Below are 27,018 nucleotides of genomic sequence, written 5' to 3'. Positions count from 1 at the left end.
AATGCCACGTGGGACGGAGACCTAGTCAAACCAGCTACGTCGACGCCACGTCAGCCAAAACCACCGACGGACCTCCTTTGCACCGGTTTTAACAATTTAGGGACCGGTTGTATCTGGTTTTAGGGTTCAAGGGCGTAAATCGGATTCGGTGTAAAATTAAGAGACCTCAGATGAACATATTCTCTTTGGAAACAGAAACTATCAACTGGACTGGCAAAGGCTCCATATTTCTCGTGCAATAAAGATGAATCAGGAGCTGACTGAGTTACTACCTCAGTTTTTTGATATACGAAAGTTAACTTTAACCAACAATATTTATTCAATTTAGATTGGCAGACTGTGCACAGGCAAACCCAGATACACCAAAAGTACACATGGGCTGTGGTTTTGTACTGCCAAAAAAAATTATTTTCATTATACAAAAAAAAAACGCCACATTTTCCAACTTTAATAAGAGGCAACGGAACTACTACTAATTAACTACAAAATTTTAAGCCACAGAGGAAGCCACAAGCACCTCCCTTTGTACTACTAGTTAACTACAAAATTTTAAGCCACAGAGGAAGCCACAAGCACCTCCCTTTGCAAATGAGCCACAAAAAAGGCCACTTGCAAGAACAAATATATATAGAGGCATGGGTGTGCACGCATGCTTTACATGAGGAAGGAAAACTGTACACCATGGTCTTTGATCTTGCTCTCAGCATTCTCAGGGCAGTTTCACCAAAGAACTACGTAGTATGTCCCCTGATGTTATCATTCACCAAAGAACTACGGAGTATGTCTCCTGATGTTACCATTCTTTTGTGTAGTTCTGAGCACTCCAGCATTTATGGGGTGGCACAGCACATGGAATTACATGTACTGAGCTAACCATTGCTTGCACATATCAAGAACGGGTAACGCATTTGCATGTAATGCCTACCAAACATGAAACATCAGTTAGAACAAAATACGGTGAATAGAGGATGAGGGGATATTCAGCTACATATTGCTTCATTTACTTGTATCTTTTCCCTAAAACATTACTAGTGGGAAAAAAAGCCTTCCTTTTTTTAGTCTCTAAACTTTTAGTTTCGATTTTCCCTAACATTTTGAACCATGCTATTGCCAACTGGAGTCCTGAGAACAGATCTAAAATTCAAAACAAGACAAAGGGGCTAACTGATAGGTAGGCTCCTGTTAATATCTTGAAAATGCAATGAACTCCACCATTTCCTAACGTGACTGTGGTAATACGCTTAATACAAACGTGCCAAATAAGTAACCTCAAAATTCAGGGCCTAACATAGACCTGAATAGTCATTAATATTAGACTTCCAGTTGGGTTTTCCTCTACCATTTATCCATAAAAACAGTATAGACCTGATCTTAAAATTAAGGCCTGAATAATCATTTAATATTAGACTTCTAGTTCAGTTTTCCTCCACCATTTATCCAATAAAACAGTACAGAACTGATCTTAAAAAGAAGGGATCCAATTGGCATATGCCCATTATCTACCAAACCAGATTTTGGCCCATGGGGCTTTAACTGATCTCTGGTTATAGTGAACACTTGCAAAGGAACAACCATAAACCTATTCTGTCATCAAGCATGAAACATTTGTAGACCTGTGAAGGTGGCTGACCTGATGAGCAACATATTGAACATCAGCAACACTTCCACTTCGGGAGGCTATCTGGAATGCACTTTTTAGACGGCCACACACAACACAGGCAAGTACTTTCCTGAATAGTTCAGAAGCAGGTTAGAAAGGGTGGAAAAGAGGTGCTTCAAAGTTCACCTTAAACTCATAGAGTCATTAATAAACATGATTGTTTCCTGAACAATTGTTGACAGGCAGTCAAAAGAATGAAGGGTAAAAGCCCATTCGGCTGATGTTTGGTAAGTATTGGAGATGGTTTGTACCCCAAATAAAAAAATGTTAGCTAGATTTATTGAGGGCGGTATAGTGGCAGAGGTCTGTGAAGTGATTCATGCCCAGGGGGGGGGGGGGGGGCATGTCTCATAGAAACTCCTATGATTGAATGCCTACTAGTCTGCATAGTAAGCTGTTGGTGTCTAATGATTTTGGTACCAAAACAAATTACTATTTGGGTGATTATAACACTAGCCTGTAACTACAGATAATATAATAATTAAAATACCACATCAGCAGAACCATAAAGTAATTTGTAGTACTAAAGGAGGCAAGGCAGGAGGAAATTAAGGTTAAGTTCCATCATGACAATAAAGTGGCACATTTGAGTATCTTTCCTATGTAGTGAACAACTGATACCTGTGGTTGCTGAGTAACATGTCGATAAGGCGATCTGGTCTTTCTTTGTGCTTATTAGCGTAAACATTTATAGCAGCCCCCAGAACCTATTAAAAGCAAGTGAACAAATATATCAGCAGAGCAATCAAATAAACTATCCTCACACACGAATAGATCTACTAAACAATGGGCATCACATATTGGGCTAATGATAAAGCACATTTGTTCTGTCAAGGACCATAAGTATGCAAAGCATGTCCAAGGCTTTAAGCATATGTTGACTGAACATCAGTAACATGTTAAATAGTTGAACACCTGATGAAACAAATTCATCCTGCAATATAGGAAATAGAATTTGATAGGAAGAGTTAGCATTCATATGATACTCTTTTTTTAGGAAGCATATACATAGCATTCTATCAAATTTGTGAACCCTAGACAATAATTACATATGAACAACGTGAATTTTGATATAGGACTAAAAACTAGCCAGCATCATCTGGCAAGCTGATTAACAAGGAGAACACATAATTCAAAAGATTCTATCATGGCCAATATATTCTGCTCCAAGAATATTCTTTCCAAGTCTTGGCATGTAATCAAAGCTGAAGGCTGCAGAAAAAGACTACGGAGTAAATGTTACCTGATCCCATTCATCATCATCTATGGTTCCTCTTATGTTCTTCAAAAACTCAGTCAATTGGCCACCTTTTTTTCTTTCTGCAAGGGATGCTGCCACACCAGCATATATATCAACAGCTGTAAAGAAATGGAAAGTACTTGAGTGTGTAGATTCCATGTCCACGATAAGCATATCTTGGAATATTAATTCCACAAAATTAGGAGCAAATATTGATTTCAATAAGTACCAGGGAGATCAAACTCATGAAGCATCCGAAAAGCTAAATCAAAATGCTTCTCAGCCAACGTTTCAACAACCATGCACCTCCGCCTGTAATATAATAATATGAAAGACAAGTCAACAGGTGATGAAATCTAACTAAATGTTGTCATAAAGATAACATAGAAAGCAGTTTAGTCCCAGCGAATGTCTACAGAAACCTTGATACAAAAAACAAATAAATAATGAAAAGAACAAACTCGGCATAATCACTTTTAGTGCCTCTCAACCATTTGAAGCACTAACAGGGAAACTATGTCGACGGTTCTGCCATTACAGTATTACACTTAAAATAGCTCAATAATAGCATGATAAAACTAAATCATGAAGTGAAAAATGTAAATTAAACTTTATCATGTGATAGTAGCGATAGTCCAAGAGGCACATTTCGCTTAGATAGTAATGTGTTGATAATTTGACCTCCTCCAAGAGCAGTTAAAAGGGAATCGACCTTCACAAGCAAAGAAGTGATACAAACCTCAGAGTTTCAGCATCAGTTGGATTCCCAAAAAGGGAAGTTTTCCACTGTGGACCATCTACACTATTGAGGGCCTTCACTACATCCATCTACAATCGATCATGTAAAAATATCTTAGCTGATTTAGATCTAACATTGCAGATACAAAATTACTACATAGCTACTCCCTCTGTCCCAAAATATAACTACCTTCGCAGTTCAAATTTGAACCAGAAAAGTAGCTATATTTTGGGATGGAGGAAGTACAAATAATAGTCATGCTGGTTATATATATATATATATATATATATATATATATATATATATATATATATATATATATATATACATGTATTGATAAAAAAACAAATAATGAATGCTTGACAAAGAAATTTTATCTGTTTCGATAATTTCCTCACCTGATAGGACACCCTAGTAGAAAATTTCATTATCATTTCTCGAGTCATTTTTTCTGATGCACTCTTATTGCGAGCAGTTCTTGGTACCAGCTTTGTAGCCTCAGTTGTTCTATCTCGCACTGATAAGGCTTCCTCAAAATGTGACTGCATTCATAAGAATGCCCAGCATAAGAAAAACACAGTTAAATCATTATTTGTTTATTTTACAATACAATAGAGCTCCAAATAAAATGAACCCAGGTCCATATTTAACAAAAATGTTTTTATTTACAGCAGCCATCCGTGTCACTGTGTGATGAGCAAGTTGCATCAACACAGAAAATTATGGCAACATAACTATTGTATTATGGTACCACAATCTACCCAACAAAGTATATTATGCAAACACATGTTCACCATTATTTGTTACAGTAAACTTCAAAACATTTGTTTCATGGCTGTAGCTGCACAAATAACTAGGTTTCTTGGTTAGTGTCACTTAACCCAGGTTTTATGGTCATAAGGTGTTAAACCCCACCAAAACAATTTTACTCTTCAGAGTGCCTTTGCTAACTCTGATGAATATATACGAGCAAAATAGTCAGAGTTTCATATCATGCATTTTGATGGTAACAAGTTGAAATTTGGTCAAGGGTTGTTAAAAAATACTTCCTCCGTTTCACAATGTAAGACTTTCTAGCATTGCTCATATTCATATGGATGTTAATGAATCTAGACATATATAAATATTTAGATTCATTCACATCTTTATGAATGTGGGCAAATGCTAGAAAGTCTTACATTGTGAAACGGAGGGAGTAGTAAATGGAAGCCAAAAAGCTAAAGAGGTAGTTCTGGTTTACTAAATCCCAAGGTGCAAGATGAATGTTTTAGTTGAAGCATAAATGAATTGGGTAACTACCACTCACCAAGAAACCTGAGTTTTTCTGCAACTATGACCATAATATAAGTGATTTTCTTGGTCAATTCCAAAATAACACAAAATGAAGCAGATGGCATGAATATTCAGGTACATGGTCTATGCTACCTATCCAAAGTGCTTCAAGTCTTGTGCTAGGGCATTGGGATGAACGGAATAGGGGTTGTTTGGTTTGAAAGTTGGAAGTTTGCAACAATATTGGCTATCAAGACATTTGGGTGGTGATAGCATATGTACCCACAAGGCCACAACTGTATGGACATGTGGAGAAATCATTCTCATAAATGAAGCTTATTCTGTTATTAAATTTCAGCTAGACCAATGATCCTCATAAACAAACTAGCAATTGTGTGATACGGTAGAGTTAGAAACAGAGATTAGGCCAATTAAATCCAAGCATATCCATGTTTTGCATGAACAAGGGCCACGGGACCAACAACAGCACAAGCCAAGTGGTCAACTGGCAGGTCAGAACTCATGATGCCCATGGGCAGCAGCATCTAATAATTTAAAGAATGTCAAAATTGGTTAATATAATTCATAACTAGATAATACTACTAGTATCATTGGGTACTCTACCCTCCCATTCATAAGAGAGTGGTAGTTGTCACTTAATCTTTTGCTAATGCTGGTTTACGAAGATCCTGCTTCCCTGAGTAGGCTAGACAAGATGCATATGCTCCAGACCTCTAGCAATAACAATGCAAGGATTGCACAACTCACAATTGTGCAATCATTCATAGATACCACAAGCATGTTATGCTATAAAGATATGATAGAAGTGTACCTTGGCATGTCCCAAATGCTTCAAGGCCTCCTCTTGAGACATTGAATTAACGTACAATTGAATACAGCAAAGTCCAGAAGCAACATGGTCACCTTTTAGAACCTGATACACCACATCAGTGTAACTAACACTTGGCACAAAATCAGTGTATTCCACATGAATAATTCGAAGGGAAATTTGTTAGCAGTACCAGAAAGTTGTAGAGGTAATTAAAATGCCGATGTGTTTCACAATAGTTGCAAATGCGAGTGAGGATAGCATTCATGTACTGAGTCATAGCTGAGCCCTGATATGTGGGTGACTGAGTAATTGTCAAGATTGTGTTCTCCAAAACAGTCATAGCACCATATCCAAGACACAGATCACACAAGTCATCTATTGTCCCATAATCAGTTGTCAAAGGATCATTTCGCGGAATTGAAGACAAAGATGTTTCCCCTTCATCAGTTGGTTGATTTGATGGAAAGAACAGGGAGCACGCTTCTGCATAATGACCATGCCTGAACATGAAAGCAAGCATTTCTGGTCGAGCATACTGCAAGAATCCCCGAAAAAAAACCATTAATTGCTTTAAATTGACAAAATATTAAATAGATTATCCAATTTCTAAAATGCATCTAAAAGGAGCTGTGCCAATTGTGAACCAAAACTTGAAAAATAGTTCAGGGTTGTGGCTTTAGCTGCCGAGATCTTGTATGAATTTGATCACCCCAGTAGTGAACAGGACATGAGGAATACAATTCAGGTGCATACAGTAACAGCCACTATAACTTTTAAGCAGCTGAGCTAGGATAATCCAGTAGACTTAAGGCTGTGTTCAGAAGCATCTGTTCCCAACAAGCACAGTTCGCACAGAAAATGGAGCGGTACATTAGCGAGTGATTAATTAAGTAATAGTTATATTTTTCAAAAATGGATCAATATGATTTTTTTAAGCAACTTTCATATAGAAACTTTTTGCAAAAAACGCACCGTTTAGTAGTTTGAAAAGCGTGCGCGCGGAATACGATGGAGAGGGGTTGGGAACCCAGGGTTCCAAACACAGCCTAAAGGAGTTGTGGTGATGGTATGCCTACACCCCTAACTTCTCAATTCAAAAGATCTCGTCTCTGTGTTATTTGTAAGATCACTGATGTAAATGTTGTGTACAGATTTGGGGTTTGGATTATTTTTTTCTTTTGCACTTTTTAAGAACTAACAGTATATTTATTTGAGATCTATGCACCATGTGGGCAGTATGCTAGCGAAAGAAGAATAGGAATACAGTTGGGGGTATAAATCTTACTTCTTGCAAGTAATGAATACACTCGGCATATCGGATTCCATCAAGGTTGCTGCGAGGACCATCTTCTAGGTATGAACCAACAGATTCAAACTGGCTGTCCATAGGACCTTTCGATTGCCTGGACCTCTCAGATCGTGGGAATGTGGATGGCATGTAGAGAACATTGAGGTAAGCATCAGCAGAAAGTGAATCATCAAAAATGGTAGCTGCACTTTTTGCTAAATGTTCGTACCTGCAATGCAAGGTTAACAGCATTGTTACTGAAAAGAAGGAAAGAAATTTCTCCTGGTTCCCAAAAATGCTAGAAAGTGGCAATAGATTATTTTGGTGAATTGATCAGCCAGTAACCAGTTTTTCGCCTCAAGCTTAAATACAGATAATGTCAACTAAGATAAGAGAAAGAAACACTAAATATAGCATATAAGATCTATTGCTGAATTATCAAGGGAGCATCATCAATATAACTATGGATCACAGAGTGTTTAGTGCGATCGTCATCTGTTTTTGTGTCTGTCAAAGGACAATGTTTTACTGCAAGTTCAGAAAAATATGGAAAAAAAATCTTGAAGCTAATCACTTACATAGAACGGACAGAAGAAACGTCAACAGGAGGCCCTCCTTCAATTGTACTGATGATTTCAAGGACAAAATGAGTTGCATCCCCTTTGTATTGTTGAAGAGCTTGTCTGGAAAGGGAGTACAACAGAAGGTTAAACTACAATAGATAAACAGTATCACTTCCACAGGCAAATTAAAAGATAATGAGCTAACATAGTGCTCAAACTCAGAATGCTTTAGATCAGCATTAGCAACATCTCCTCTCTCACACTCTGGACGTACGAAAAAGTGTTTCAATATTCCATTTATATTGCGACTCTTTTAACTCACTTATCTCAGCAACGAATTTAATAAAGGAAACACATTTCGTCATCCTTCTGGTGATAAAGTAGAAGGATAGAAGAAAATAGACAAACTTTATGTTAAACATCTTTTAACAATTGGGCCTCACATATAAAAACTATTCATGCTAGAGGACAAAATCCCTTCTGTCTAATGAGGAAAAAATATAACAAAACGAAGCTAGTAATAAAAAAAACCTCTTCGTCATTAACAACGAAAGTTTGGACCTTAAAAGAACTAAAATGATCAGAAAAGGTTATTAGTTCATTTATCCTCTTGTCTTATTTTCTGAAGGCAGACATATTCTTGTGTTCCCCTAACGCTATTTCCTTTTGGCAAAACCTACAAGCAGAGCTTTCCATACTTGAACTTCACACGTGCTTGAGAGTAATGTTCCATTCGAACTAGAGCATGGCCCCATGCAACCCAAACTGGAAAGGCGTCAATCTGAAATTGATCACACCATTAAGCCTACTGTCCATGTCATAGCAAGTGTGAAGTATAAACCAGAAATAAGTTGTAACACTTCGTACCTTGCATTTTTTACAAGTATATACAGCCATACTATACCGTTCATCGCTGACCAATCTGTCACGCAGATTAGTTGAAGATTCTTTATCAGCAAAGTCATCTAGTGAGGCAATAATCCCTGACCCCAGAAGGCTTTGAAGTAGTTCTGCACGCCCTAGCCACAAATCAGCTAGAGGTAGGAGATCAGACAGCCCATCTATATTTTGGCTTCCAGCGCTTGAACTGCCCGTGTCCACAGAAATATCATCAACATCTCTACTTCTTTCGGAGCTGCTTGACAAATCACTAGTCCCCACTAGTTTTTTCAATAGATTTTTCGCATAAGAGAGTGCCTGAACATATGACATACTGTTAATTTAGCATGCTGTACCACTCAAAAGTTCCATCTTGTTAGCCATTTCGTGTACCTGTACATAAGTTTCTGTCGCGTGATAAGCTCGAGCTATGTTGTCCATAGACGCATTGAGGGGCAACTGTAGGGAACTCAGCACATCCCTCATCTGAGTTATACAAATTTCGAGTGCACCTTTCCCAGCTATTGAATCATTGGTGCACAATGAAAGCAATGCCTACAAAAGGATTGTTGAAGAATTAGAGCAAATAGATAACAGGAAGTCAAAACATTGAAAGCACCCCTTAACTCCAATTCATAAATTAAAATGTTTACAAGATTTGCTAGTAAAAGTAGTAGCAAAACACATCCATTTTCTAAGTTTATTAATATATTAGAAAACTGAATTACAGGAGTGGATGAAAACTAAGCAGACCAACAAGAGTATCATTACAAATATTAACTAACATCTCTGAAACTACTAGCATGCTGTCACTATGTTGCCCTATTTAGTGTATACTCCCTCTGTCCAAGAACATAAGCACATCTGAAAGTTTGAAATTTGTCCAAGAATATAAGCATTTCCCCACCTACTTCATCTTAACCAATCACAACCATCCCTCATTTAATTTCCCCGCTACTTCCCCATGTCAACCAATCACATCACCCCAAAAAACTCCAGATATGCTTATATTCTTGGATGGAGGGAGTAGTGCTGTTTAGTCAGTCAGTACAATCTAACAAAAGAAGTGTAAATTCCAATTGCATTTTACATAACAACTCAGTAAGACTATTAGGCCCAAGATTCATCTCAACTATATCCTGTTTCGTCACAAACCTGTGCATTGCATGTCCTGGTCTCCTGGATAATTTGGAAGTCCCTTCCAGGGCACACAGTTGAAAACAATATGTGCTACAATATATAAATTCTGTTTATGTTTTTTTCTAACACAGTATTACTCATATGATTCTACCAAATTCACACTTCTGCACATCATCAAAATCTAAGGCAACTAAACAGCAAGGTTCAATTTTTTTATACAAAGAACATAAGTACATAACTAAAAGCTACAACTCAAAACCATACAGAGTCAACAGGCTAGCAGAAAGTTAGGCCAGCGTCAATGCATAACATATTACATGGAAAAAACACAGGAGCCAATTCAGACTATGGAGGATAAAAATGTAAAAGTCAGCAGCATTGCCAGAAAGACAAAGCCTGATAAATTTGGCTTACCTTAAATAATGTAATATCAGGGGAGGATTCGTATCTATGGCATGCACGAGTTGCGTTATCCTTATCAGGGTCTCCAGTAAGCACCCATTCCTCAGGAGCAGAGACAAAAGGAAGTCTTTCTTGCCCCTCAGAAGGGTATTCAGGTGCCCGCTCCTCCTGTACACTAGGTGTTGCTTCCCAAGAGGACCTTTCACCTCCTGAACCTGAACTCTTTCTTTTCCGAAGAATATCTTTTGGGGGTGTTTTGGTGCCACTATCACGAGGGACCCATGAGAATGCTTTGCGTGCTTCTCTCTGGAAGTTACCAAAGCTCTGCACAAAATTTGTTTTGGCTGGTGCAGCAACCTTTTTTTGCTTTGCTCTTGAGCCAGAGATAGTTAGTCGAGGTTCCCTAGGAGTAGAATTAACATTAATAGATATTGCTTTCTTAGCATAAGTAACAATTAACTTGTCATCCCTCAGGGATGGGAATTCTTTCAAAATCTGCAGTCAAAAATAAGAAATATTCCATTAATACAACAGGTACAGCAAGTATAATGGCAGCTGTAAGGAGTTTAGTACTGAGAGATGATAATCATTTTTATTCTTCTAGGGTATTCAAGATTGTGAGTCAAGAAGTACAAAAAATCAGTTGAGATGCAATGCAATACCAAAGAAGCAGACTGGAGTTGCTTCATCATCAATAATACTTCCAGGATCAACTGAGGATGTTCATGCAGAGAAGAGCAACGCTGTTGTGATGGCAATGGCAATAAGGACAGAACCCGGAGACCTAAGGCCCATGAATTAAGTCGTGCAACATCATCATCTGACAGATTCCCAACTGTACGCTTAAGAAAAAAGTGTACCTGAAAGTACATTAATCGATTTCAATTTAATCACTGAAAGGAAAGCTTTACCACACTTGACTTATGTGTCACATCTGCCAACATACAAGAAGCTGCTTTGAGCGCAGGTCAGGTAGAAGCTTCATGGCACCAATGGCAACAGGGAGAGCATCATTGGAATCTCGCAAGGTTGACAGAAACCGCGAAGCTGCAGCTGGCCCTCCGCCATTCAGTGGATCAGTGGTTAGAAGTTTGACCAATTGCCGGCCTTGCAGTTCCCTCCGCAAATCAATTGATAAAGAGGCACTTTCAGCAACCTCTAAAGCAGCAGAAACAGCTCCTTTGGCAGCAAGTCGAAGTGCTAAACCTTCTGGATCATCTTCACAATCAACTTCGACCTAATAATTTCAGCAATGGTCAGAAATTTTATGATGAACACACTTAACAAGTTGAGGAGAAAAGGCTGAAGCCTATGCTTGTTGCATTTGAATAATTTTTAAAAAAAATGGGAGGAGGGTTGGCTTAGTCAGTATTTTGTGCACATTTGATTGGGTTACCTCTTGCCATCTGGTGTAATGGTCATCTGCAGTCATAATATGACCATAGCGTTGCAAAGATTGCTTCATGCGTAGCACCTGTACAAATAAAAAGGCAGAGATTTAACAAGCAAACAATGCTAAACAAGATCTATAAAGCTCAAACTTCAGACAGATTTGGGCATTTATCATTGAAAAATTTGCCCACAAAAATGTAATCATTCAAGTGCATATTGTACATGAAATGCTAAGCAGTTTGGCAAGAAGCCAGTAAGCCATTCCTAGTGTTAGCTTGGGTAGGCATATGTCAAAGGTGGCAATGTGCCATGCATGTTTAAAATCATGATTTTCTTAGACAAAACAAAATCATGGTGAGCAATCACGAGATACAGTATGACCTTTGAAGATAATGTACAAACTTAAGATGCAATTAGATGCAAATCTGGCTACCTCACTCCACATTGGATCATTCTCAGGTAAGTGGCAGATGCACAGAGTTAAAACATTTGCTGCAGCATCAAGATCCCAATTGTGCAGGTACCTGCCAGTGTTCATATGCAATAAATAACTCAATAAGCACATCTGGATAACAGAAGATGGTAGCATGATAATGCACACAAATTGCATGTGTATCAGAGACACTAAAACTCAAAATATGCGTATAAATCAGAAGTTTCATCGCAACAATGAAAGGTTCAAACTAAAATGTCTTATCATACTTCAGAGCAAGTTGAGCTGCCAGTTTCTTATCTCTCAGCCTCAAGCAATACTGCCATGTATCACTCCCAAAATTATGAGATCCATATGCACGGGACTGTCTGGCCCCTAAACTTATTTCTTCCCTTTGTTCAATGAGCAGTTGAAGCAATTTATCAGAAGCTCCATTGCGCAAACAGCGGTCAGATAAAGCAAGAGCATCAGTCAGTTTTCCTTCATTAATTAGCCTGCAAAAACAAAGTAACCACAGTCATCAGATTCAAACTACTCAAACAACCTTTCCAAGTAGCAGAAGGAGTGGCATACAAATGATGTGTTACCTTTCAACTGCTTTCTCATATGGTCCTTCATTATCCCAGTCAAATGAAATAAAAGTTGTTGGCTCTAATTTAGCCTCATCACACTTAGGAGATTCTAGTGAATTTGAAGTGGATTTCCCGCTTATGACAATATCTTCAATCTCCGATTCGGCATCACTGTCAGGTTCACGGGCTCGCTTCGAAGAAAACTTTCCCTTGGGCTGATGCAAGGTGACTTCATTGTCAGTTTCAGCTGATACAGCAGATTCAGATACTCGATGAAGGTTACACTGCATCTGTATCCAACGGTTCAATGTTGGGTACCTGTAAAGAACTTAGTCAATTACAAAAGTAAAGTTAAATATAATCATTTAAATGACTAATCAGTAGTTCAGTACCTTTCTGATTGCTCAAGAGCAAATTCATAGAATGACCTCTTGATTTCAGGGGCTTGTTTTGCATCTTTTACATTGGAACATAATTCACTGTCACCAGATAGTATGCTACTTCCGAACACACATGCCAAAACTGCTCTAACTGATGACAACTGTGCCAAATGTTTAACTAAATTTAATTGAAGAGGATAAAGGGGCTCCTGACGAGAAGACAATGATGAATCGTGCGCACTCCATCCTTGAGCAGATTGTGATCTGTTTTCCGAATTAATTTTAGAAAGGGTAGGTAAAAGAGGAATGCAAGCCCATCCTTGTCCTGTGCGTGGAGGAAAAACAGGTGGCACACAAGCAGATATGATCTCATGCACAAAGTCTACACCCATTGTATCAGCTACTTTTGCAGCTGCATCAGTGCTTCCGCGCTCAAAAACAAGACGAGTTAAAAGCTGCATGCCAAAACACATGTTATATGACTAAAAGCTGCATGCTGAAACAAATTTATATGGCTCCTAAGTTTTTGAGCCACATAGAAATTAACATAATAGAAACAAGGAAAGTGTTTGGTGGGTCAGAATGCTGCCAAAAGAGCAGTAATTGAGTTCATACAAATCAATACCAGGTTTCACATCAGAATAATGAAATAGGCCCACATTGAACATTAGTTACCCCCTGTTTCTAAAAAGGATTCACTTCATAGACAAATATACCATGCCCTTATTAATGTTATCATTGGCATATCCTCATGTGGGCATGATTTCTTACCAAGTTTTATCCCCAACTTTTAAGGTGAAACTATAAAGGATGTTGAAATAAATCAAATATAAACCATCATGGTTGAAGCACTTTGAATAAAAATTTAGGTCAGACAAAATCATAGGAAACAGAATCGGACACTGCTATGTTCAACTAAATATACTATCTCCACCCCAAAATATAACAACTTCTGGCTATGTACATAACCCAGAAGTAGCTATATTTGGCACGGAGATAATATTTAAACATTTAATCACAAAAACTTGTAAAAGATATTCCAGGGACACCTAACAACTAATATCTATTTACATTAACATTATGAATTCCAGGTTCCACATTAGCTCTGAGGCCAAAGAGATCTCAAAACAAAATACAAGAAAACACAGAAATTTATGGATGGTCTTAACAGCAAGATTTTCTATCACAAAATATTGTCACTTAAAGAAAATAGAAGGCAGAAGCCCAATGAGTTAAGTATGTATTGATACGGGAACTGAATCAAACAGGCCTTAATAAAAACGCCAGCCAATTAAACATAATCCTAAATGGGGAAACTTTTGGTAAGGACTATCATTTCAAGTTTCCAGTACAAAGAAGGAAAAACATTAAAAGTGAAAATGTATAGATTTGATCTGACTTCAGAACATGATATGTAAAATTGTAAATGGCTTACATCTTTGGGCCTTTCATAGACTAAGGAGAAGTAGTTGAAATCATGAGTCGTATCAGTTCCATCCACTATGTCACCAATGGTTGCAATATATATTATGAAATTTGATAAATATGTTGATGGCTTAGTGGATACAGGACCCAGGTATCTGCTAGTAGATCCTTTGTGCTCTGCATTGTTTTCAACAACAGTTGACGCTGTTTGGTCAGTCCTAGATGCTTGCTTTAGGATTCTAAGTCCATGACCAAGGATTATTCCTTTTTCAGAGCTCAAAATATCTCTCTTTTCTATCTTGATACTCTCCTTTGAATAAGTACCATCAGAGTCCTCATCAACAATAGCTCTTGCAACATTGTGAAGCTTACCTGAAAGATTTGTTCAGAAATGCTATTAGAACATCACAGAAAACAGACTTACCGCTCAACCGAATAAAGTAGAAAAAATTACCATTTAAGAATTGTCGCTTTCCTTTGAAAGCATCATCAATCATTTGGTGCAGAAGCCCAAGAGGACGTTGCTTTTGTCCAACTCTGCTAGATTCAGTTGATGAGGAGGCATTCATCTCGGTAAAAACTAATTGAAGATATGGATAGCCCTCCTAGATGAGACCAAAAGATATGTCATTCTAATTTTTGTTATAATGGCATGGATCCAATTAACCCTAAAAAAATGCATAGATGTTTTGCTTTATTAAGCATGCAATAGTAGGAATATCACATCTGCTTTGGTTCAATAACCAAATTAAAAGTTGCAGACATAATCAATGCATAGTATTCTTATAAAGAAACAGCTTGACATTGACTGTGCTAATAAGCATGGAAAAAGCTCTCCTGCGTTTTTGTGTTTTTGTGTTGTTTTTCTTCCCCTTAATGAAATGAAATGCAGCTCTCCTGCATTTTCGAGGGAAAAAATCATGGAAAAGCTGAGGGAACCCTTATTACAAGTAATGCATTTGTACTCCTAGCAGTGTAATACTTCACCCAGGAAATAACTGAGGAAGCAAAACAAGAAGAAGTCCTAGACATTCATTCAAAAACCATGAGATCAGCAACTCAGCACATGGTGGTACTCATCTTAGGACGGTTTGATTTTAAACAACCCAGTAATGTCTACAAGTGGTTACAAATAAAACAAAAGCTCACCAGATCCAAGATGTCACGTAGACGCTGAAGGATGCGTTTTATCACTGATATGAGAGCAACTTCTTGAATCTGATCCCAATAATTTGGACCTACTTTTGGGGAGCTTCCTGGAAATATTTCAGATAACAAACTTGTAGCCTGCATATGTGAAAGAATTTCCACTTAAAGCCTTCAATTATCTAAAAAATAAGTACTATATACCATAAGCTAGAAGTTATCCAAGTGAACTTGTGCAGCCTGTACAACTTGAACCAACATAACATAACAGTGTAAAAATTGTCTGCAGAACAGGAATCGCGATGTCAAATTAAACAGTGCAAAACATGCAGAGACAAAGTATTTGCTGTTTAATTGTTCCTTTTTTTTTTGTTCTCAGGATTAATGAAGCTGCATCATTCAGTGAAATGTGCCTTACATAGATAAACATCATTTACTGGCCTTTACAGAAATATGGATAATTTGGTTATGTACCACTCAATTATTGCCGTAAAAGCGTTTGCCAAGTACTGTTTATAAATTGTATGAATGGTGTTACTGAAAGCTAAACTCTTTTTGCATTTACCACCTGATATTTTCCATTTGCTGCCTTCTTCGCCAATGTGACATGGCCTGGCTAGGACAGCAAATGTGCGACAAGTATTGGTCATCATGTGGCCATTGCCAGGGTCAACATGACAGTAGTGCAGTGCTTTCATCAAATTATGACCAGGTGACAGTGAGCGCCAATGGTCAGCAATGGCGTGGTCAAGGTCCTCGACCGGTGATGAATGCAGTCAGGCAGCTGTATGGTCAAGGCCATTGCCTGTGACCAGGAAATGGCAGTACCTGATCAGATCTAACAACTGCAAGGGCACTGAGTATGGCTCATGTCCAGCAGCGACCAGATCCAATAAGCCCCTGGATATGTTTGATGGTGAAAGCAAATGGGCATGTGTCCAGAGAGGTGAGATTTATTTCTAAAATCATGAAGGCAATGAGGGTAAGCAAAAGGTGGTAGCTTGCTCAGGGAGCTGTAGTGGCAGAGACCCTCTCTGGACACAAGCAAAAGAACAGAATATCGGAATGCGGCGGCGGCCCTGTTAGGCTAGGCCAAGTTTCAGTCCTAAATAATGAAAGCGCGTCCGCGATGGTACTGGTGCTTCAACTACTACCAACGGTGGTCAGGGACTCAGCGCTTGAAGAAAAGCCGGAGGGAGTACATGTTATGGGCATTGGGACTGTAGCAAGAAGGGTGCTGCCTACGGTAGCAGTATGACTAAGGAAGAGTTTACCTTCCACAATAATAATATCTAATTATCTATTGCCTAAATAACTAGTTTGGTTACTAAGATGCTAATCATTTGGTACCATTAGTTAGGAAGGAAATGGTTTAGTTATGAAATTAGAAGTTTGTTAGGATGGCAAGGATCCTACCCTTGAGGATAAGCAAATTCAAGGTTACTGGTTTGCGTGAATTAGTATCAGCGGTACTGTAGCAGGGAACCATCCATATAGAAGTTACCAAGGTAACTCTATCATGACAAGCAATATGCTAATACATAATTTTAAAGTGAAGCCTAGCTTCATTACATAAGCCCCACTCTGAAAAGCGATCAAACCTTATCCCAGTATTTGGAGTTTTGGGCCCTTATGCTATCTTCATGAACCAACGTCCATAAGAATAAGAATATGAAGACATAGAAATGCATAACCATCAAAACCTACCTCGTCAAGAAGAAATCGGCACATATCTCCTGACCTAGCAGAAGTTGCAGCTACATCAATGCAGAGCAGAATCTGAAAGTTCACATAGTGTTTTCAGGTCAAAAATCCATAGTGATGATCATGAAAAATATTTGATGCAGACCATAAATAGAGACTCTCACAGTAGTTAAAGGACCAAGCTGAGCACGAAATGACAAGATATCCAATTCTTGTGTGGCATTTGAGTTGTCTGTGGCACGATTTACAGCATCTTCAACCTGGAAAATCCGAAAGTATTTGCTAATCTTCAGGCAGCATAAAAAGGAACTAAGAACAACTAAGTTCAATACAACTTCACAATATTTTCTAGCACTGGTCAACATTCAGTTGTTTTGCAGAATGCACATATGCTGCATAGAACCCTTTCCCTTTGCTAATGCAACTATTAGCATCCAAAAAAGAAAGAACGAAGACAGATCATAAGGTTATATGCCACTCCAAATATGCTAACCATGTCTATGAGACTATGACACTGCAAAACGCTTTACTCTGTGTGCTCTCACCAGTCAAAGAAAAGGTGAGATTATAAACAGATGCAGCCAAATCATTTCATTGCCCAATGAAAGTTATACAAGTACTTGGGGTTGGGTAGATTTGTTCCCAAGATCCTTCATCATGCCATGATTATATTAGGTTTTACAAATATAGTGCAACAGAAATTAGCGGTCAATTATTCATGTTGGGTATCACGCCAATGTCGGGCATCCACAATTTAGGACATAAGATGAACCTTAAGCCCTAAAATCAACCATATACATCCTCTCCTAGGTTGGTTTATTTTGGAACGGAGGAGTATATGGTAAGATAAGACATTTAACCTGGGTCCCACTGGCCCACTCAATTACCAACCATGTGATGTGAGGGAGGAGAGGGGAGAGGAGAGAGAAATTATTGTTATTTTTGCCTTAAAGCTAGGCCTTATGCATATGGATAGTTCATCATAAAGACTGCTATAGCCTATATGGACCACTCACGCGATGGTGAGTCAGGCCATATAGAGCTATATGGAATTATGTGTTTTCCAGACATGTGGATGCCTATGAGTTAAAAGTGCATGGATATAAAGAGGAGCCAAACAATTCATATCTATAAGGCAATAATGAAGAAAAATAGCAAGAGTAAGCATACCAGTGCTATTCTATACGCACCAGCTACCCATTCGGCTAGTTCAAGAGAAGCTTTATCCTCAGCAGGCAAAGAAAACCGCTGTACAGCCTCTTCTCCTATATCATAATTTGCCCTTTGCATACATCTATCAAGAATTTCAATGATGTACAGCCGATCACAATCATGTGTGAATAAAAGTAGTAAATAACGAATAAAAGATAGAAAGACAATGAAATTAACAAATAATACGAAGTAGTGTACTAAATCTTAAAATATCATATAAGTAAAAGAAACAAAAGAAAATAACGAATAAAGAGTAGAGGCTATAAAAGGCAGAAATTGTAAATCAGTTACTACATACAAAATAAAACTTTCACTTAAAATTACATATTTCCAGCATTTAGTAATAGATTATATTTTTATTTGAGATTAGTTTGTGAGCTTGATTTTGATAGGCTCAAAAATCTACAGCATCACACCCTGGGTTGTAAGCTACTTAGTGAGATGCATGCCCATGGTGCATGATTCAGATGAGCAAACATGCACAGATTACACGTAGTTTGATGTGACCTTAGCTGTGTAAACAAAGATGCAAGATGATATGCACATACAAACAAATCAATCTAATAACTATATCGGATAATGCTTTTTTTTTTACCCAGCTTCTACATCCAACCGAATATATGAAGCCTTTTAAATTGGGAATTTAGCCCCTCAAACAACCCAATCTGAAATTCGCTCCTATGGAGATTTGAACTCAGGACCTTGAGGTGCTACTCAGGTCACTGCAACCACTAGACTGCATGCCCTTTCGCATCAGAGCATGAGAGCATGATGATCTTTCAGATGTACAAACGATTGAGCACAATAATAGACAGCAAAAAATTGATATACAGCAACAAGGAACTCACACGTTGAGTAATTTTGAAGGAGCAGCACGTAAAAGAACTAATGCCTCCTTCCAACTCCATTGCCGTTCAGACAGAGGTGGAAGGCGTTGTAGAACAGATAGACGCCAATCCAAATCTTCAATGGAATGTTTGGCATGTTTGAATCTCCATTCTAGTGCTTGTCTGCCAGCAGGTGATAGCCCCATACTTGACTGATTATCCATATCTAACATAAGATTATGACGAAGTATATCAAGAAGAAGCCCGACAAAGGATGTCACCATGTTCTTCTCTTCAGATTCAACATTACTATCGAAGCACTCATGACTAACAGAACATTCAGAAGGGGCTACTTCTGACAGCTTTATACTGTCATCCATATGTAACAATGATAATACAATGCTGACCATGTAAATCTGCATGGAAAGATAGCAAAAGAAGCTTTAAGTCTTTAACTGCTTAGGCAAATCCTGCGTGTGTAAGGCACGATTAATAGGTTCAATGTGAGCTCTATGCAGATGGATATCAAGGTAATGGCATCATAGTTCATCCTCTAAAAGTCAAAACAAACATCACCATTTAAAGATTTTACAGAGAAGTATCAGCATGAAATGCACAAGATCGTAGAGGACAGTAAGGCATGCACTTCTCTTACATAAATATTGTGAGTGATTCCCTTTAGTCACTTTGTTTTTCAAAATGTAAGGTTGACTGGAGCAGAAGAATCTGGACTTGGTATTCATCAATTTGGAGATCGGATATTACAGAACACCAAAAATGGTCACTGTGGTAGGCACTGAAAAATCATAAAGTTTCAAAAATGTGACAGCGAGGATGCTAACTTCCCAATTAAGATAGGACTACATGACGGGTTACCCCTGAGCCCTAATGATTTTTAGCATTTGTGATGGATGAAGTCACAGGGGACATACAAGGGACTATTCTCTGGTGTATGTTATTTTCAAATGATGAGGTGCTAATAGACAAAAGTAGGTAGTTGTTGATAGGAATCTGGTGCTATGGAGAATGGAGAAAGAATCTAGAATCAGGTTGTTGTTTTGTTGACTTGTTTTCCCTTTATGAATTATCCTCATCAAAATAAGTGCATGTAACAAAAAAAAAGTTTATATAAATAACATGATGTAACTGATGACTTTAACATTAACAAACAAAGAGGTGTAAAAGTAGTAATATACATGTGTTCAGATAACAAGAATTTGGTAGAATTTACGATCCCATGATTTTCTATATTTATATTTCAGAAACAACGTTTAGAATTAGCACAGAAGTATTGCATGCTTCACATAAACCATCACTTCATTTAAGGACAAAGGGCCAAACAAAAAAGATGTGCAGCAAAGCCAACCTTTCGTGGAGTACTTTTGATAGCCTCCATAAAACTTTGCATCTCCCTCAAATATGACAAGGCTATCTGATAATGGTGTTCATTCCCATCAATTGCACTCTTTTCCATCTCTCCTAGAGAAAGGGCGGCTGACTGAAGCGCATATCGCATGTGCATCAGCTCAATGTCATGCATCCTGCCCATTTATGAGTGAACAATACGTAAATAAGATTAAGTTCCTCCTCCTTATTTGCATAATAATGTTAAGAAATCTTCTAAACAAGTTAAGGCATTATCGAGATAAGCAAAAGGCAGGTCAGAGTCACAGAGATGGTGAGATCTTAATGGACCAAAACACAATAAGTGAGAAGTTAAGAATGCAATATTGAATATGTAAATCAAAAGGATAAATATTACTCCCTCTGAAGTCGTTTGACTTGTTCCTAGTCAAACTTTGTTAAGTTTGATAAAATTAATAGAAATTTAGCAACATCTAAAATATCAAATTAGTTTCATTAAACCTAACATGGAATATATTTTGATAATATGCTTGTTTTGTGTTGAAAATACTAGTATATTTTACTATAAACTTGGTGAAACTTAAAGAAGTTTTACTAGAAAAAAAGCCAAACGACTTATAATATGAAACGGATGGAGTAGTTGGTGAAATGCCATTACAGAGATGGTTATGAACCTCTTCCAAATTGCAGTTGTTGAAGAAAGTGGCTGCATACCAACAAGCTCAATTGCATCTTGAAACTTTATTCCTGGGACAACATCAAATAGCACCTATATGGAAGTTACAAGAAGAAAAGGTTTCACAAGAATATTGAGCCATCAACTGCAAAACCAAAGGCTCTGCACTCAACACGAAATGAATAAGACAAAAGAGAAAATGTAAAATATGGAAAGGTGTAGTAAAAATGTAGCCATGTGAATGCTTGGTGGAGAAATAATATCAGAGTAATCGGATTTTAAGATAAATTAGAACTCACCCTAATGGGGGTCTGCACAGCTAGCCGTTCAAGTATCAAGTTCTCAACAAAAGGGTCTAATATTTCTGTACTGTTAACATCAGAATCTTGCTCTTGTTGGGTAAACAACAGTGAATTCCTCAAATTCCATTGGCGCCCAGAATTAACACTGGAAACGAAGCATGCAACATCCAGATGAAAGCATAGAAGATCACACAAGTACTCCTCGCAGGATGTCTGCCAATAGAAGCTGTCACAATCGTTCACAAGTTTTTTATGCATGCTACCTGAGAAATGAAGAGAGCCAAGAAGCACAGAAGTACCTCATCTGTCTCTGTACGGTAATGTGGATATTCTTGTAGTCGTAGGGCTTGGGATTTGCTCGTCCAAAATAACTGCAGTAGCTTTCTCCGCAGTGCTGTCTTACCCTTCAGAATATCCCACCCCAAGACAGCAACCAATGGTTGGAGTAGGGGAAACATTGAAATGGCCTGCAGAAAGCCATTTGCCAGAAGGTATCAGTGAGGCATATAACTAGTGGAAATTGTCCTGCAATGCTCATAGTAGCAAAAAGAAGGCAGTATATCCCATAAAAAAAATGCATACGTTAGCTGCTTCTTGAAGCTGCTCCCTCTTAATCAAAGAAAGAACAGTTTCCATAACGACTTCAAGGACATGTTTTCCAGAAATTCGGGAATAATGATACAGATCTTTCTTGCAGGATGTTATAGCCCTATTCAGCATGGTTTTGTCATCCAAATAAGCACCCCTCTCCAAGGACAATGTTTCCATAAACTTTTTGAAAGGAAGGGGCATCCAATTAGCATCAGAGGCACCATGGTCTTCGATTTCTTCAGAAAGAATGTCATCCAAGATGAGCTAGAACCAAAGAACAAAGAACAGAAATAAGCACCACCTAGCTATAAATCAGCAAGAGTACATTCCAAAAAAAGATAAATTAACATTAATATATTAAATAGAGTGGAGAGGGAAACAGTGGTGGGATCATGAGGAACATGGGATTTCAAGGACCTACAATGTTTTCTTTTACCTGAAACGCAAGAAAAGCTTTAGCAATGAGATAATATTAAGAACTAAATGTTGAATGACCTAGGTAGGTCAGATTCGTTGCATGAAAGAAAAGGAATGGTAATATAAATCATAACAGTTTTAGGTTATTACAACAAAAGAAAAGGCTGGTTGAAAATGAAAAGGATGAGTTGCACTTGCTAGCCTAGTGGCAGGGGTGTGTGGTCCCGTGTTTGGTTCTCAACATGCTCACCCTTTCTTCTTAATTATTTGACTCCAAGTTCCCCCTTGGTTGTCCATTAAAGGGAAAGCAAATAGAAGCATGCCAGTAGAAATGATAAAAGAAAAATTATGTTTGCTACCTGAATCAGTTGAACAAGCTGGGGAGTGCTAGACTGAAGAGCTGATCCAAACATTTTAATTATTCTATCGTGTGACTCAAACCATGTTCCACCATAATTCGATGGTTTTGGCCAACCCCTTCTGACAAGATCTCCTAGTGCAATCCTGTATAAAGAAACTAAAAATTTATGGAAGGTATCCATATTTGCCACCAAACTGTGACCATTGTACATAGTATACTACTAGTTGAACAAATGTAATCTGAAACCACTTATACAGGTTTTATGTCTAACCTTAAACTGCAAACATGAATATGATGGCGTTAAGACCAAATATTAAAAACAAATTGCAGAAAAATTTTTTTGCCATAAGTAGATAGCACCTAGTGATTGCGGTTTTAGTTAGCCGCACTGCAAAATTATGGATCACACTTATATTATCTAAATCCCCCATGTCCATTACAATGGAATGGCAGCAGTGACTAGAAAGCAGCCGTCAGTAGTGTACTTTGCAATACAAACATAGGCTACAACTGAAGTTAAAGGACAGGTGTACGGTGGGAGTTTACAAACCCAACTGGAATAATGTAGCAAGACCATTGAATCAGACAGAGATTACACAATAACTCCAAAACAGCTCACTGTCAACATGAAGTACTCCCTCTATCCCATAAAAAACCAACCTAGTACCGGATGTGACACATCCTAATACTACGAATCTGAACACAGGTATGTCTAGATTTGTAGTTCTAAGATGTGTCACATCTGGTACTAGGTTGTTTTCTTATGGGACGGAGGGAGTATAGTCCCAAGTCAAATATCTTTTAATATACTAACTACCATGCTAAAAATATTTACATCTCCACTGTCACTCCAATAAGTCATTTACATGCAAATGTTTAGATGTGCACCAACAAACATGCATTTCCTAATCGAGCTGTAAGATATTGAATGGAGTTAACCAAACATGTTACATCATTCATATGTTAGTGTTAAACAAATGGTATTCTTACAATAAATGCTGATTGTAACTAAAACTACCACCGATCCTACCGTTTCACGCATGTGCTGAGAACTTATGATGTCCACTAAATTCACAATTTGCACCTCGAAGCTAATTTTTCGCTCCTATCAGATGATGAGATGTTCCACAATAAATATCAACTTGATTTATATTTAGGTTCCAACTATATGCAATAGAGCTTACTTATACTCATCCTCCTCCACTCCATGATCGAGGCAAAGGAATCGAAGATGCCCAGTGGCACCCTCGAGATCTCCTGCCGCTACAAGTGATTTCATTGCGTCCAGGTGTGCAAGCTGCACGCTCCGCCGCAGCCACAGGAGCACATCCGTGCCTAAACCACTGTCCAATGCGACCTGCCTCGAGACGCCAGAACACAGCGCGTCAAACAGCTCGGCCTTGTCTAGGAACACCCCCCAGAGCCCCGTCAGATCTTCCTGGGAGACCGCGACCTCCTCAGCACCGACGCCCGCCTCCCCTCCACCCTCCACCTCGCGCTTGAGCCTCGCCACCCCCAAATCCAGCAGCCTAGAGAGGGTCCCCCGCGCCTCGGCGCCGGTGGCAGCGGGGTCGTCCGCGACGTGCTGGAGGAGGACGAGGAATTCGGCCTTGAGGCGGAGCGCCTCGGGGTTGGGGGTGGACGGGAGGGCGGCGAGCTCGAGCGCGGTGAGCCAGGCGAGGTGGGACGGGGAAGGGCACGCGGGTGGGGCGGACCAGAGCACCCCGGGGACGCGGCCGCCCGCGGCGACGACGGCGCGGAGGAATCCCGCGGCGAGGCCCGGGTCGGCGCGGCGGCGTAGGCTGAGGAGCGCCGCTCGCAGGGCCTCGAACTGCCCGAGGTAGAGGTGGTTCGCGGCCACACGGGCCAGGAGCGCGGCCTCCCGCTCCGATGCCGCCATGGCCGAAGAATCCCTCCCCCCCGAGGGAGGGGTGAGTGGGTGGGTGGATGCGGGGAGCCTTCGGGATCACGAGGCGGCGGCGAACATGGCTGTGCGCGCGCGCGCGCGCGGTGACGGGGCTTCGCGCCTTCGCGGCGGATGGGCGGTGGGGGGTGTGGAGCTCGGGCTTTTGGCTTTTGCTCTGGGTCGCGCGGCTTGGGGCCTTGGGGGAGGAAGAAGAAGGCGAGTTCGCGAGAAGGCCAGTCTGGAGAGTGGAGAGATGCGGCCGTGGTGGGGGCGTTTCGTGTCATCGTTTTTTTTTTTTCAGGGAAACGTGATCGACGGATCTCTGTCGTTGGATCTTATGCTAGACGCCAGTTGGGCCAATCCGGGCCGTTAATTTGTGATCGTTCTGAGAACAGCACGTGTGATCTATATAAGGACAGAGCTCTGTGATTTGGCCGTGACACCTGATGATCTAAGGGCACCCGCAATGGTTATCTATAGGCTCTTTATAAGATATCAATGTCAATATATTTTTCTACTTAAAAGAGATTAAATGAAGAGAGAGAACAAAGCTATCTACTAACCTGGAGATAGTCTCTAGAGAAAAACGAGGCAATAGATTAGATAGCTAGAGATACCCATGTAGACATGCTATTGAGGTGGTTTACTATTAATCTAATCTATTGCTGAGATGTACATGTTTTATAGAGAGCACCTTACTTTACCATTGTGGATGCTCTAAGGGCAGCGCGCCTTGCGATTTTAGCGAACTTCGCGTACCAACTAAATGAAGAACCTCATTAGCCACATACTTTACCGTGCAAGTTATCTATAGTGGGTCATATTAGTATAATCTTTTTGACTTTTTATCTCTCTTTCTCTTTTTCTCTCCTTTCCTCCTTTCCCCATCGCAAATAAAACGGCAGGCGATGGCGGCGGGGTGGCCAGATCCACTCTTCCTCTCCTCCCATGAAGCAGTGGCGGCAGCATGGGAGCAAGGGATGGGCCGACAGATCCACCCCTCCTCTGTCGAGGCTGCCCTTCTCCTCTCGCCTCGTCGGCTTCCCCCATCTCCAGCGGCGGCCTCTCCCTCCCCCTGTCTTTCCCTCCCTTCTCTGGTGGCGGTGGATCGAGCGACAACGAGGAAAAGCAGTGGCAGCCATCACAGGTGTCAAGTTGAGAGGAGCGGAGGGCAGCGAACAGCCACGGCACGATCACGGCCGTGGTCGCCTTTCGCGCGCGCAACGGGTTCACGCCGCCGCCGCCAAGCTGATTCCTCATACGGCTGTGGCCGCCGCGCGCCGCCCTTTTCCCCGCCTGTCACAGTCATCCGATGGCCATTGCCGCTCCGCCCGCCGCACGCCCCACTCTATCGGTCGGCCGCTCCGCTCTCCGCCAGCCGCGTGCCGAAAAGGGGAAGGGAGAGAGGAGTAGGGAGTACCCGCCGCTCGTTCCGCTCTGCACTGCTAGCATGCTCCAGTCCCCGCCGCTCCTTCCGCCACACACCCCGCTCCGCCGGCCGGCCGGTTCGCCCCGCGTGCTTTGTGCCGCGCCCTCCATTGCCCACATGCCGAAAAGGGGAAGGGAGAGAGGAGTAGGGAGCGCTCACCACCCATTCCGCTCCGCACCGCCAGCATGCTCTGGTCCCCGCCGTTCCTTCCGCCGCATGCCCCGCTCCGCCGGTCATCCGCTTTGCCCCGCCCCGCTGCTCTGCAGTCGCACCCTCCGCCGCCCACATGCCAAAAAGGGGAAGTGAGAGAGGAGTAGGGAACAGTCGCCACTGCCCACCTCATTTAGCTTCGCGGGTTGCTTCGGCGGCCGCCTACCTTTGCTCCAACTGCTCCAACGAAGGGGTGAGAGATAAAGGATAGAGATGATATTGAAAATGACATGTGGGGCCATACGGGCCCGCCGTTTATTATTATTGCGTGTAACTGACATGTGGGCCCAATGGGTTAAATTGCCATGTAAGCGCCATGTCAGTGCGTGAGACAGAGACCTAGTCAAAGAAGCCACTTAGACGTCACGTCAGCCAAAAACGTCCTCCATACTGTCGAGGGACCTCATATGTCCGGTTTTCGTAAGTTGGGGGATGGGTCGTACCAAGTTTTGTGGTTAAGGGACGAAAATTGGACTGACCAACAAGTAGAGAGACCTAAAGTGAACTTATTCCCATAAATATAGCTGCTCCTTAGCCTTATACGGGCCTGTTCCACTCATCCAGCTGAAAAGCATCCCTGGCGGCCCAAACCGCCATTCAGCCCAACTGCCCAACGCTGTTGCCGTTCACACGCCTCACTCTCCCCCCTCTCCCA

The 27,018-nt window shown here is 40.3% G+C and overlaps 1 protein-coding gene across 5 annotated transcripts; it reads right to left on the bottom strand.

Annotated features, from left to right (window-relative positions):
* Positions 1–295: 295 nt before the first annotated feature.
* LOC4326379 (uncharacterized) lies at positions 296–24,971 on the bottom strand. Of its 5 annotated transcripts, none has more exons than XR_003243344.2 (37): positions 24,003–24,971; positions 22,817–22,961; positions 22,032–22,304; positions 21,749–21,916; positions 21,447–21,662; positions 21,146–21,240; positions 20,473–20,647; positions 19,128–19,522; positions 18,238–18,361; positions 17,232–17,327; positions 17,071–17,142; positions 15,367–15,504; positions 14,672–14,822; positions 14,228–14,589; positions 12,805–13,247; positions 12,428–12,730; positions 12,110–12,334; positions 11,841–11,931; positions 11,412–11,489; positions 10,962–11,252; positions 10,678–10,875; positions 10,028–10,510; positions 8,867–9,028; positions 8,462–8,791; positions 8,275–8,375; positions 7,610–7,714; positions 7,029–7,260; positions 5,934–6,278; positions 5,744–5,845; positions 4,038–4,181; positions 3,640–3,728; positions 3,130–3,212; positions 2,904–3,019; positions 2,576–2,594; positions 2,282–2,367; positions 1,631–1,730; positions 296–921 (listed from the first exon to the last, which is right to left on the bottom strand). XR_003243344.2 is itself a non-coding variant. In XM_026026818.2 (37 exons), exons 1-37 carry the CDS (start codon positions 24,716–24,718, stop codon positions 856–858), a joined length of 7,413 nt encoding a protein of 2,470 aa, XP_025882603.1. In that variant the 5' UTR covers positions 24,719–24,971; the 3' UTR covers positions 296–855. The 5 variants fall into 5 exon arrangements, 4 of the variants coding, with proteins under 4 accessions (XP_025882603.1, XP_015615969.1, XP_025882605.1 ...); XM_026026818.2 differs by having other exon boundaries at positions 2,481–2,594; XM_015760483.3 differs by having other exon boundaries at positions 2,481–2,594; positions 8,293–8,375.
* Positions 24,972–27,018: the final 2,047 nt, after the last annotated feature.

Source organism: Oryza sativa, chromosome 1 (genome assembly GCF_034140825.1).
Source record: "Oryza sativa Japonica Group chromosome 1, ASM3414082v1".
Taxonomy (NCBI): domain Eukaryota; kingdom Viridiplantae; phylum Streptophyta; class Magnoliopsida; order Poales; family Poaceae; genus Oryza; species Oryza sativa.
This window is presented reverse-complemented; position numbering and strand designations above follow the sequence as displayed.

Excerpts from the sequence above, each read along its gene's own strand:
- LOC4326379 (XM_026026818.2), bottom strand. The coding sequence starts at position 24,718 with ATGGCGGCATCGGAGCGGGAGGCCGCGCTCCTGGCCCGTGTGGCCGCG. Across the intron at positions 21,663-21,748 it reads ACCGTACAGAGACAGATGAG|ACATCCTGCGAGGAGTACTT; the intron begins GTACTTCTGTGC and ends TTCTATTGGCAG. Across the intron at positions 1,731-2,281 it reads ATGTTACTCAGCAACCACAG|GAAAGTACTTGCCTGTGTTG; the intron begins GTATCAGTTGTT and ends TGAACTATTCAG.